At 33.5% G+C, this 12,742-nt stretch overlaps 1 protein-coding gene across 5 annotated transcripts in view; it reads right to left on the minus strand.

The window, feature by feature from the left end:
- The window catches only part of IDE (insulin degrading enzyme), a 58,231-nt gene that overhangs the window by 12,722 nt on the left and 32,767 nt on the right, over positions 1-12,742 (minus strand). For 3 of the 5 annotated variants that reach the window (XM_071748661.1, XM_071748663.1, XM_071748660.1), the window contains exons 14-19: positions 12,336-12,418; positions 8,552-8,696; positions 5,521-5,631; positions 3,543-3,663; positions 1,923-2,014; positions 80-191 (exon numbers count right to left, since the gene is read on the minus strand). In XM_071748661.1, the coding sequence (XP_071604762.1) occupies positions 80-191; positions 1,923-2,014; positions 3,543-3,663; positions 5,521-5,631; positions 8,552-8,696; positions 12,336-12,418 (664 nt within the window). Of the gene's footprint in view, positions 1-79; positions 192-1,922; positions 2,015-3,542; positions 3,664-5,520; positions 5,632-7,877; positions 8,023-8,551; positions 8,697-12,335; positions 12,419-12,742 lie in introns of all 5 variants that reach the window. The other 2 variants (XM_071748662.1, XM_071748659.1) reach the window with 1 other exon arrangement.

Below are 12,742 nucleotides of genomic sequence, written 5' to 3' on the forward strand. Positions count from 1 at the left end.
TATTACTTTTCAAGTGCCCTTATTTAACAGTCTCAATTTAATCTGAATTAAAACACTGTAAATAAACCCTTTAACTTACTGTCAGGAAGTTGCACTTCTCTGTATCTCACTAGCTGACTGGGAAGGAGTGGCTTTGTATGAGCGTGCTCAATGAGAGTGTCCTCAACCATCTGCATAATTCCTAATGCAGCCTGGTAGAGAAAAGAGGATTTTTTAATGATCATTAGTTATTCTGCACCGAACAGCAGGGTAAGGCTTTCCAATTATTATTGTTATTGATTACTGATTGAAAAGAAAAAAACAGTAATAGAAAGTAGGAATATTGTAATTTAACAAAAAGACAGTAGAGGTTAAGTAGATGAGAGGAAATAGCTTGAGGTATGAGGGGTTTGTGAGGGCTTTCAACATTTATCTTGTTACAGGCTTAGCAATTTCTACTCCTCCCCAAAACTTTTGAAATTATAGCTCAATGGGCTTTTTTTCTTTCCCTACAATGCATGCTTGACACCTCATCAGATGGAATTTTACGACAACAAATTAATGGGTAAGTTCAGACATTCTATTGATGTGCTGGTTGTATTAGGACTCATTGCCAAGATACTTCTTTTTTTTATGGATTAAAATAATTCTAACTTTAAAATCATTAAGTAGTGGGTAAAAAAATCATTAACTAAAAAACTTAACTTCAAAAGCTTTACCTGTTAAGCATTATGTGTTCTTCTAGCTGGCATACTGGAAATTACAGTACTTGCAATATAGTAGTTTTGGCTGAAAGCCAAAATTTCTTAGTCTACACTGACACAAATTCACAGAACAAGTGATCTTACTAAAAACATGTGAAAATCTGAAAACGTAAACAAATGCCCCTATCCAAGACCTCCCCAAAACCACTATGCAGTATCAAAGACAAAATAATTGAGGTCTTACAGTCTGAAATGTTAGAGAAAAATACTATACATTCTTCCAATCAGGTCACTGTATTAAAACAAAAGATTCACACGGATTGTTCACAGACATGTTCTGAATAGGATTAGTTTACTATTCATCCACTTGCAGCACATAAATGAAAGAAACAGTAAAAAAAACAACAAGCAAAACTAACAATAAAAAAAAAAATCTTAAAATGAAATTAATTCAAGAAGAAATGGGATTTTCAAGGAGCTAGGTCTTATTTTTCAAGTACAGATTCACTAAAAATTTTTTCAGCACTAAAAAGTGTCACATGTGTATGTCAGTTTTGATTCAATCGCAGTTGCAAAAATATCTTGGATCCAGATTAAAATCTCTGTAATATCTCAGTCTCTGTAATATCTCCTGCTAGGAAAGTTTCACAGAGCTGGTATTGCACAGGTACATAGTTACGTACATATAATCAAATACATAGAATCAAATACTTAGTTAGTTTACCTATGCAAATACAAGTTGTTACTATCCTAATGGGAGAAAGAACACACATTTTTTTACTTTTACTCCCAAAAAGACATAACAGAGTGCTGATATTTTTTAATGGCCTACCATTCCTGTTTAGCTTTGTATAAAGTGTTTCATTTGGAAAGATCGTGGATTCTTAAATCTTTGCTAGTTAGCCTGAAAATTTTTAATAGAAAAGCAGGATCTGCAGCCCATCATTCCTTATGCAGTTTTATCACATCACACTTATGACATGCATTATTGACTTTAAAGTAATTAGATCATAAGTTGTTTTTTATTAAAGGTCCGAGAGCACTACAAGGACAGCTCTTAGATGAATAAATCTAAAGTGGAAAAATGACACTATGATACTCCCATAGAATATAAAGAAGTACAAAGTCAAATACTGAAATTAGGTTTCACAAAACTGCTTTAAGATCTAAGATTCATTTCATCTTCTATTTTTATGCTGCTTTTATGTATATTTTTATTAAAGAAAGTATCATACTAACTTGTTTTGTTATATTGCCATGGAGAAGAGCTTCAATATGTAACCGTGACAACAGCTGAGCTATAAAGGCCTTGAGGCGGGGAAGAGTGACATCTGGAATAGATATTTAGACAGTTAAATCAATTATATACATTTTTATATTAAGAAGTACCTCACTCATCTTTAAATAAGGTGCACTTTTTGGAGGAGGAGAAGCTTATCATCATCAAAAAGTGAATCTCTTCTTCAAAATGCAGCACCTGGAAATCTTCCAGGCCTAAATAGCAGCACTCATCATATAGTCTGTTTTACTTAGAATTCACATACCATCTGACCCAGATTTCAAGAAAAGGATTTTTAAAAGCCTTCTTTCCAATCATGCTGAACAAACATTCATACACCACAGAAAACAGTTGCAATCATTCAGGTGGTGTTCCAAGATAAAGCCTTAGTTATTAACTAAACAAGCAGCACATAGTTTATAATGCTTGAGAAGCCCAGTGTACATTTACCATCTAGACTAAAAAAGAACCCTCAACTGAAATATGGGGCTTTGATATTATCTTTATAACAAACAAGAAAAATATTTTTGCAATATATCCCAGAATACACACCCACAGACATTCTAAGCTAGCCTTCCTTTGCAAAGCAGTTTTCATATATAATGAAAAATATAGTTTAACATACCAAGACAATTTAATAAGAGAGGAAAAATGTTTGAACTGATCAGGTGTTCATCCCATTTTTAAACCTCTGACACTGCAACAATACCCACACTATATCACTATATCTATGAAATTCTCATTTTGTCATTTACTAAACCAAATATAAGCTGCTGTATTTCACAAAAGTTTTGAGAAGACTTATGCAATCATGATTAAGAGGTCACTCAGTTATTCAGTGATACATAAAAACATATCTAACATATTTGTAAACTAAATCAGAAAAACCTATACTGTGTTTTATCAGTCTTTCCCTCACTTAAAAGAGGTAACTGACCACTAGAAAATTTTCATATTTTTTCCTGATTCCAAATGAACTTTTTATTTTTGTATAATTCTAGTCTTTATTTTCGCATCCAGAATAGCTTACTAATATTGCAAAAGATTAGGGTCACATTGAGTGTGAGAGAGGAAAAGGGGAAAAAACCTACCACACATAAAGTCACTGTATTTCAAACATATTTCCAGCAATACAAAGCAGACAGCATTCCTTTTCAGCATTCTATTTCCAGCCATTCTTATGATTAATATAATAGCATTAATCTTATAAAGACAATTTATACATGGAAAACAAAAGCTCTTACTTTTTCAAAATCCAGTAGTCATCACAAAAGCAATGACCTACATATACCAGTGCTGGTTAAGCACTGGATTCATTATCTCCAGGCTCATACCCACATAACCATTCAAGTTTTGCCTGAACTTCTTTCTGTAAGTTTTGCCATTTTGCCTTTTGCCTGAACTACTACACTACCTAGAAACTGAAGGGAAAGTGCAGAGGCATCAACAACTAGCAGCATCAGCTCAGGTCTGGCACTGCAGGGGCTTCACTTCAATAATGCACAGAGTTCAAAATAGGTACCTTCATTAGTAAGAAGTCATCTTCTGTTAGAAAGAAATTAAAAATATGTTTACATTACCATCTAGTGCTTCTTTTAATTCATCTTTAGTCCAAGCAACTTCTGTCATCAGGAGTCGGAGATAATACATCGCATGCTGGTGAGGCTGTTCAGCTCTGAAGTTGTTAAGTGATCTCATGTACTAAAAAAATTAAATAATTAAATTCAAATTACAGAACGCTATTTCTAAACATAAGAACGCTTTCTTGCTTTTTAGACCTGTTAAAAAAATATATTAAAGTGCCATAATAAAAAAATGTGGCCTTCTAAGCTTCTATCTAATGACTAGAAATTCCATTACTGCAATTTGACCTAGGTATTTAGGATGAAGTCTACCCAGGGGGTACACATTCTATGATGACTATCCAATGGTGGGTAGGGAATTATCACTAGCAGAAAGGTATTTTTCTCTCAGTTGCTTCCAAGGGCTGACTGGGTTAGAAAAATATAGGAGCACCTGGGAAATTCTTTGTATTGTTTGCCTCGATAAAGCAGGTATGAGACAAGAATCAGTGAGCTTCTCCAAAGAAACTCCTTTCTAGTCCAGCTGCACCTTCACAAAATAAGCAAAATCTTTTTTCTTTACCAGAGGAACTGGAAAGTGCAAACTAATAGAGCTGGGATCAGTTTTTGTAACTCAGTTCAGGATGTCTGCATAAGAAACAGCAAGCATGAAGTTGCTGAGGATGCATCATCCTTCCATCTGTTCCAAACAGAATTCAGAAGCTAATATCTCCCTTATCTCTTAGGTGTAGACACGAGGGGAAAAACTGCAGTCTCTCCATCTGGTTTGACTTTTTTACAGCTTGCCCTTACTTTACATACATGAAGGGCCCCATAAAACAAAAGTCTATTAAATGACAAAGCATGTGTAATACAAAGACAAAGCTCAAGAAAACTGTAAAGACAATCAGGGAAACATCTTAAACTAAAAGAAAATAATCCAAAACAGATTGTTCACAGACCTGTGGACTGAGTTATTATTTTAACTGAGTTAAAACTTTCCTGACAATAAAGTTTTTTAGGCACACAAAACTAATTCAAGTGGTATTTCATGAAATCCATCTCATGGATGAAATCCACCCGCTTAGAATTTCCTACTAAACAGTAATGACTTAGGAATGGCACTGGTGTTTTCCAGGACAGTTACTTGTTAAAAAATCACCAGCAGCAGAGGACTGATGTAAAACCTTAGCAAGTGTGGAGTGGCTATCATCTACATCAGACTTTTTGCCAACTGGGCCAAATCAGTCTGTTCCCCAACACTTGTCTAATCCTTGTGTACCGATTTATACCTCCACAATGATTCACTGCTATTGAGTGCCAATATCTAATTCACTGAGTTCTTTTGTTTTACTTCTCCCTTGATCTAAAGAAAACACCTGGAGAATAATTATGTATGGTGTTTGGCTTAGACAGTGTAATCACTGTTCATAATTTTACATCAGGATCTAAAAAATTGATTCAATGTGTATTCTATATACATAGATGAGTTATTAAATTTAGCAAATTAGATTTCCTAAAGTCAGCATGTACTTAACCAGCTGATTACTTTTGTATCAAAGAATCCTGGCCCAGGAGCAGCGCTCCTCTTTACATCTGAAGAGAAGAAATGCTGAATGTATCTTCAACACTTCCTTTCTCTCTTATTTTATGGCTACATGCTATTGAGGCCCTTCCAAATTTTAAACAGGATATAAAGTTGATATCCATCTCCCACCCCCGAGATTTCTGTTCCCATCAAATAAAGTTGCAATCCCAACTGTAGTACAAACCAACTGAAAGAAGATTCCAGGGCCCACTGCTTTTAACTAAAGAATATAATACAGACATTCCAGGGAACTCATGGTCATAGAACATACAAAAGAAAAAAGCCTCCAAAGCCCCAGTGAGATAGAATTTCACTCCATTTCCATGGATAATCAAACCATGGTTTCATTTGAAGTCAATGCATTCAATTTTAAATTACTCCAAAATGTAAATTTCTCATGTAGCTTACCGCTTCCTTGATAATTTCAAATCTTTTTTCATCAATCTCAAAAGTAGCCATTTTCTCAATGATCTTCTTGAGCAAGATATGTTGCTTGTCATTATAACCCTTTACAGATAGCTATGGAAAAAGTGCATAATTTCCTTTAAATGTGGAAGATCAAAGAACAAAGTAATAACCCATATTTTGTATAATTCAATCTACAATACACTTTCCAACACTTACTCTGACTTCAACCCTATTTGTCATTAACTCCTTCTGAAAAAAAATCCTTTTACCTGTCAGATGATAACTAACTGGTGGCTATGCTATCACATATTTGCCCAGGAGTTATAAATGCAGAAAATTAGCATAAAAACATGTTGATATAAGCAAATTGTACTCAGAATGCAGATTTTCAATGACCACAAGTATTGAGTCCAGTCAGTACACTGTACATTTGGCGCACTGAAAAGGTTTTACTCTAGATTTCTTGTTTCAGTCATGAAATATAGATTCAAGCGTTCTTAAACATTCTCTCCAATCTACATTTAACCTTGTTTCATGTTTATCTTGTTGCTCAAAAAATATTTTACATAAGCAGAAGTAAGCAGTACTACAAGAAAACAGGTACTGTCAATAGTAGCGCAACTTACAACCAGGATGGTGCTGGGCTGACACAACAACGTAATTTACAATGGTAATGAGATCATACACATTTTTGAAAGCACACACGAAATAAATTTGTTTTTAAAAAAAATAATATAGAAAGTTAGAAATTACTATGTGATTACACCAAGCTACTGTAAGTTTGTCTGAAGAAAACAGCCATTAGGTCTTTTTGACGGGAAAAAACCTTCAAAATTTGGTATCTGGAAACAGGAATATAATTGGATTTGTACAGCTTAATTATTAAGTGTAAAACTAAATTTCAGGACAGAAACCAACATACAGGTGAATTCTTGCTTTCCATGGGAAGAATTTTTTAATTCTATAGTTGCTGAAACACTCTGAAGTGTATGACTGATTGACTTTGAAGAAAAAAGCTATCATAAATGGACTTATGGCAAAGGCTGATATGCTAAATAAGCCCAAGAACCTAAACTGTTCAACTATCAGCATAGGTGATTATTTGCACTGTGGTATCTGTCCTTGCTTTAAGTATAAATATTGTACACTTAAACATATTGACTATAAAACTCACAATACAGAAAAGAATATTAGAAGTTCCCAGATATCAAAATGGACTAAAATTCTTTTAATAGGTGAAAATAGCATATTTGCAGTAGAAGAACATAAAATACATCTTTTTTTAAAATAATTCTAAATTTCTAAACTGTGACTAAAAATGAAGAAAACTACATACGCCACCCCCTTTTCTTTTTTGTTGTTTTGTTTTGGTTTTTGTTTTGTTTTGTTTTAAACTCTGACCAAGGCAATGTCAGCAACCTTTCAAACAGAATAGTCAACCATGTTTGCACTAAGTTAAATAAATGTTACCAGGAAATGAGGCTTGTGTTGGATTAAAAAAAATGAAATTGCAGCAGTCTCTTTCATACAGAAAACATGAAGACAACATATAGTATACTCTCCTACTAAGATGCTTTGGAAAAATACTTTTACAAGAAATTTGAAAATATATTTTGGTATCATAGAATGGTTTGGGTTGGAAGGGACCTCTAAAGGTCATCTAGACCAGCCCCACTTCAGTAATCCTCAAATAGATCAGGTTGCTCAGAGCCTTGTTGAGCCTCACCTTGAATATCTCCAGGGATAAAAAGAACGGTTAACACAAACTTTAAATAGAACTTCAAGAAAGACTACTAAAATCTCCTATCACAAATCTCATAGACTAAACTAGGCAACAAGTAGCCATTTATCATAATATAAGTATTTATCAAGTCTTTTCAGCACAAAATTTTACAAAATTTATTACAAAACATGTAATAAAAATAAACACTAAGGACAAGTTGTATATGTCCAGCATTGCATTCTAATGAACACATGCACAATCCATTTCCACAGCTCACTACAGCAGAATTAGAGAATTACAACAGAAAATAGTGAAGTTGAGATTCATTCAATAGAAAGGTTAATCTTTTTATACAAAAACCAGCAACAGTATTTTCAAGTTTGCCATGCAAACAAGTAAATATGTGCTAGAATGCAGCAACTGCACTGCACACACGTTCACAAAACACTGCAATCCTAAACAGGTCATCAGTAGTGATTAAAATACACTGTTTTGCTTTGCCTTTAATTCGTGAGATATATGCAAGGAAAGAAACATTAACCATCTCATTTAAAAATGCAGAAGTCAAATGTTTTCTCCAAGCTTAACAAGTCCCAAGCTGCTTCATTTCCTCCTGCGATTTTTTCTTACTTACAAGTATTGCATTCATTCCTGATGCAATGCCATAGCTCAAACCTGAGAGGCGTGCTGCATATGTATACTCTTTTAAATCATCCTTCAATAACCTGATAAACAGGTATGTCATGTTGCAATGGAGAGGATCAGCATAAATGTAGCGACTAACAAAAAGAAAAACAAAAGAAATGCTTTGATACCTCAAGCAGTGACGAAGTAATGGATGAAGAAACATGACTGAAGAGTATGTATATGCAGCCTCATGAGTATTTCTTAAATAGGAAAGCTGAAGTGTACCACTTATTTAATAACATGGAAAGGGGGGGGGTCTTCTACCCCATCAGTCAGAATCTTTTTAGTAGGTGCACCGAAATAAACAAGCTTGGATTAGGGTTGCTTTTTTCTTTCCTTTTTTTAAGGAGGAATAAATCTTACAACTAAATAATTTAATGAATGGTATAAAAATGAAGAAGAAAATTTGCTTAATATGAATGGAAAGACTGTTGAAGACTTTGAACAAAATTCAACTTAAGAATCAAATTAAAGAAAGGATGGTTAATCACCAAGATCAAAAGGAGTAACAGCCTTGGACCCATTTTGAAAATAAAAGTCCTTCCATCAAATCAATATAAAAATGTTGATGAGTGGAAGTAGTTTTAAGGCTCTAAGCTCTTCCTTGATTTGGGTACTTACATACATCCCATAGATGGTATTTTGGAGATCATAGTTCAAGCCAGCTAGTTCTGCTGCATATGCATACTCGTTGAGGGAGTCTTTGAGTAGTTCAAGGTACAAATAGGCCATGTTACAATGCAAGGGATCCACGTAAGCAAATGGGCTGGAAGAAAATGTTGAAAGTAAAACATGCAGTTTAAAATAATTTCTGTTTCTTTTGGCCTTTTAACTTTGATCTGAAGGAAACAATATTTACTGTGAGTATGGTGAAGGATCCCATGATGAAGTATGTGTCCCATGATGAAACTCCTGTTTCAAAGCCAAATATGAACATACCTGAAAATAATTACTTTGCTTGCTTATGGTTTGAGCAGTGCCTAAATGTATAAAATATTGCAGAGATATTTTATTATTTGTGCTTGTAAATCAAGACCTGTTATATTTACTTTGGTACATATTCAGAACTCATAAAGAGTAAAGCCAGCTAAAACAATTCTGAATAAAGAACATTATTTAATAGACTTAAATGAAAGCCCAATTGCTGGGCTTTTAATTAATTAATTAATTAAATTAATACTTCTATATTAATATATACTTCTATATTAATTAATTAATTTAATTAATACTTCTATGCTATCAGAAAACAGTGTTTTCTATTACAAAAATGAAGATATTAGCAATCTGTGGTATGTAATTTTTTGTGTTACCTTTTTAATGGCAACAACTATGCAAGCTCTACTTTTGCATTAGAAGAAGCTGATCACATATAATACTGTCACAAATGTCTCAAAAACAGAAATGTGACTCAGATTCAAGCCATGTTTCAGCTTGTTGTTAAATATTTCTGTATTTTAAAGATCTGCAGAGTCATAACATCATTTGTACTATGATTATTTATTTTCAAAGCTTCTTAAGTGCATGTAAATTCATTATCAATTTCACAGAAATAATCAGCAGTATCTGTCAGCCTATGGCTTACAGTTTAAAACCACATAATTTGCATTTATTTCCCCTCATCATTCTCTAGTAGTCATATGTGGACATGCTGTTATTTATGTTTATACCTATACAGCATGGTGTTTCAGAGTGTATACTACCATTATTGACCTCAGAATACAAAGGGACTTTTAAAGAAGGTTCCTAGTATATTTTAGTATATTTTATTAAGGCCTCAACTTCATTGGTTTCAGATTAAGCAAAGGAATTTTTTTTTTTTTGGTAAAAAAAAAATTCTATTAGAGAAGCAGAGTCTGCTAAAGTCAGAAATCTTAGCCTGGGATAGGCTACCACTAAGTTAATTATTTTGGATTTGGGCTTGTGTAACTTGAGCAAACTGGTCAGTAAAGAAAAAAAAAAATAGGACCCTGCTATTTGTATTTCTCTCTACAATGAGAATTTCCCAAACTAGAAAAATTTCAGTATGCTTAGTGATGTAAATCCATTTAATATTTTTAATTTTTTAATTAAGACTGCAATCAAAACAAGATGTAGGTCAGTCCTATGTCACCTTTAATCTTCCTCCAAATCCCTTATATTCTTTTTCTATTTTGATACTAGAATCGAGACTTAATCAGTTTGAGTGATTACTATGTCTATTTCAGTTATAACTTCTGTATACTCATTCAGTTGGCAAAGGCCAACAGGGAGTTTTGAAAATGAAGACTACTCAATCATTAATCCTCAACTGAAAAATTACAGAAAACAATTATTGTAACACTGTTGCCTTCTATTACTCACAACTTTGTAAATGCTTATTAGTAGTTTACCCTTCTTTTTTTAACTCTGTTTGAGGAAGCAGAACAACTCAGTCACTGATAGTGTATTGAGAAAAAAACCAAAGAGCTGCAAGTGACATAGTGGGAATCAACACTGAAGTGCTGATATGGGGTTACACCATGAGCAGCTCAAGTTGCTAGAAATATTTCTTAAGATGGAAGGTAGCAATAGTACAGTTAAAAATAATAGTATTTTTTTTTAATAATCATCTCTCTGAAGTGTACTTTAAGTGCAGAGTTCATAACTACCTTTAGGAAGTTTTCAAAACAATAGTACATTGCATTGTTCATTTGCTTTCTTTGAAAAAAGGATATCTCTTGAGTTCTTAAGTCATAATTGATACAAAAGCTGATTCTTTAGGCTGAATGATAACTCCTATCCCAGAGATTTTTACTGTGATGTTTCTTTAATGAGACTTGCATTAAAGAAACTTGGTGCATTATCAGTTTTGGAACAAAGTGACTTCAAGAGGTTCATATACTCCAATTGCTCCTACTGGATTTGTACATTTGAGGGAGAAAGCACCTGCATCAACTTCCTCTTAATTCATCTACACAGCAGTTGCTGCTACAACATTTGACTCAGGAACTATTCCAATGATTTGTGATGATCAGGGCTGCAGGAAGAAGAAATGGTCCTGGTTTTTTCTGTCTTATGGAAACAGTCTGAAGTAGTGTGAACCAGTTCTTGTAATCTACAAGGCAGCATAGCCATCATATTCTCATTTTGAATTGAGGTTAAACTTTTCATAAAACCCCATGCTATTAAGATGGCTTTATTCATCAATTCACTTAGCCACAAGAGCTATGAGTTATTTCATCATGTCTCATGAATAAACACTACACTTTTCACCATTTCCTCCAATGACCATCAGCATGACCAGTCTCAAGAGACAGATGCACTAAAAATCCTTCTTAAGTACCAAAACCAGATAAACCTGCTTACAACTTCTTTTGGAGATGATGTGCCCAATATTGACAAATATTCCTAACTTCCATTGATATACAATTACTATCTTATTTTTAAAGAAAAGGAACGATCCCTCACCCCCAACCCTAACAAAAAAGCCAACTTTCCACCTGTAACCATTACCAGTGAAGCTCAAGTACTCCTGATTTTTTAAAAGGGCTCACTGAAACAAAAGTACAAATCTAAATGGGAAAGACTTGCACCACATATTTAGTTGAAGATATTCCTGCTTATTTTGGTAGGGTTGGACTAGATGACCTTTAAAGGTCTGTTCCAATTCAAACCATTCTATCTAAAATTCTGCCAAGAAAAATTTCCAGTAGTCACTCAAAACAAGGACTTAACAGTGTAACAAAAAGAATCTACCACATCCCACATAGTATCCTTTCCAGAAGTACCACTGAATCACTTAATTAGATCAGTGCAAGACCAGAATTAACATTACAGCACTTTATCATGCATCTTTAGGTGAGAATCACATTTTCATTGCTAATACAGACAGTGCTCTTCTAAAAAAAAAATAAAAATAAATCAGTTGCTAGCATCAGTTAAATAAAATCCCACAATTTTAAGCACTTAGAATTTTATCCTGGCTTGTATTAGGCAAAATAAAACACCATTTGAACCTAAACCCATTATCAGAATAGTATTTCATAAAAAAACCAAAACCATTGTCTTTACAATAACTGTGATATAGTCATTAATTAGAAATAATACAAACCTATATTTAAAGAGGAATATTCCAATGTTTAGCAGGTGTTATTGACAGGCGTATTTCAGGTATAGCAAATAAAACACGGATGAAAATTTGTTTTCTAAGTATTTTGAGATAAACTTTTCTTTCTAACAGAAGGAGCACCGTAAATTTCTTGCTACTTAACTACTGTATAAGACATGAACCTCCTTCCCACCTCTTTCTTATTGCATATTCTCAAGTGAAGACAGACATTTGAAAGTCTCAATACATGCAAGAAATTTTTTGCCACAGAAATGCAGATTCCCAACAAACAAGAAACTTTTGGAGAGCAATTTATGTGATACATTTAACATTGCATACCTGAAAAACTCAAAGTTGAGACAAGCTTTTGGCAAAAAAAATTTGTCATCTTGCTTGAACCACAGTTTGCTCATAGCAGTGTCCTGTGTCAAAAAAAGAGATTTTGTTAAGTTACCTAACTTTTAACTGTAAAGTTTTTTAAGAAAAAATCTCTTCACCACTACAAATCTCAATTTAGTGTTGTCCATGTAAATTCATTATTTTTGCTATACAGTTTGTGTATACATCCATCTAATCTTATTGAGACTCTCATCATATGTTCCTTACACTCAACATGAGACATACTTTGCTAGGGCAGGAATGATCAGAGACAGATACAAAGTTTGGTTCACATCATTCCCTGCTAATGATGGCATTAAAAGATACAACATTATGAGGACAGCACTACAACAGCAAAGAGTTACATT

The sequence above is a fragment of the Heliangelus exortis genome, chromosome 7 (assembly GCF_036169615.1).
Source record: "Heliangelus exortis chromosome 7, bHelExo1.hap1, whole genome shotgun sequence".
Lineage (NCBI taxonomy): Eukaryota > Metazoa > Chordata > Aves > Apodiformes > Trochilidae > Heliangelus > Heliangelus exortis.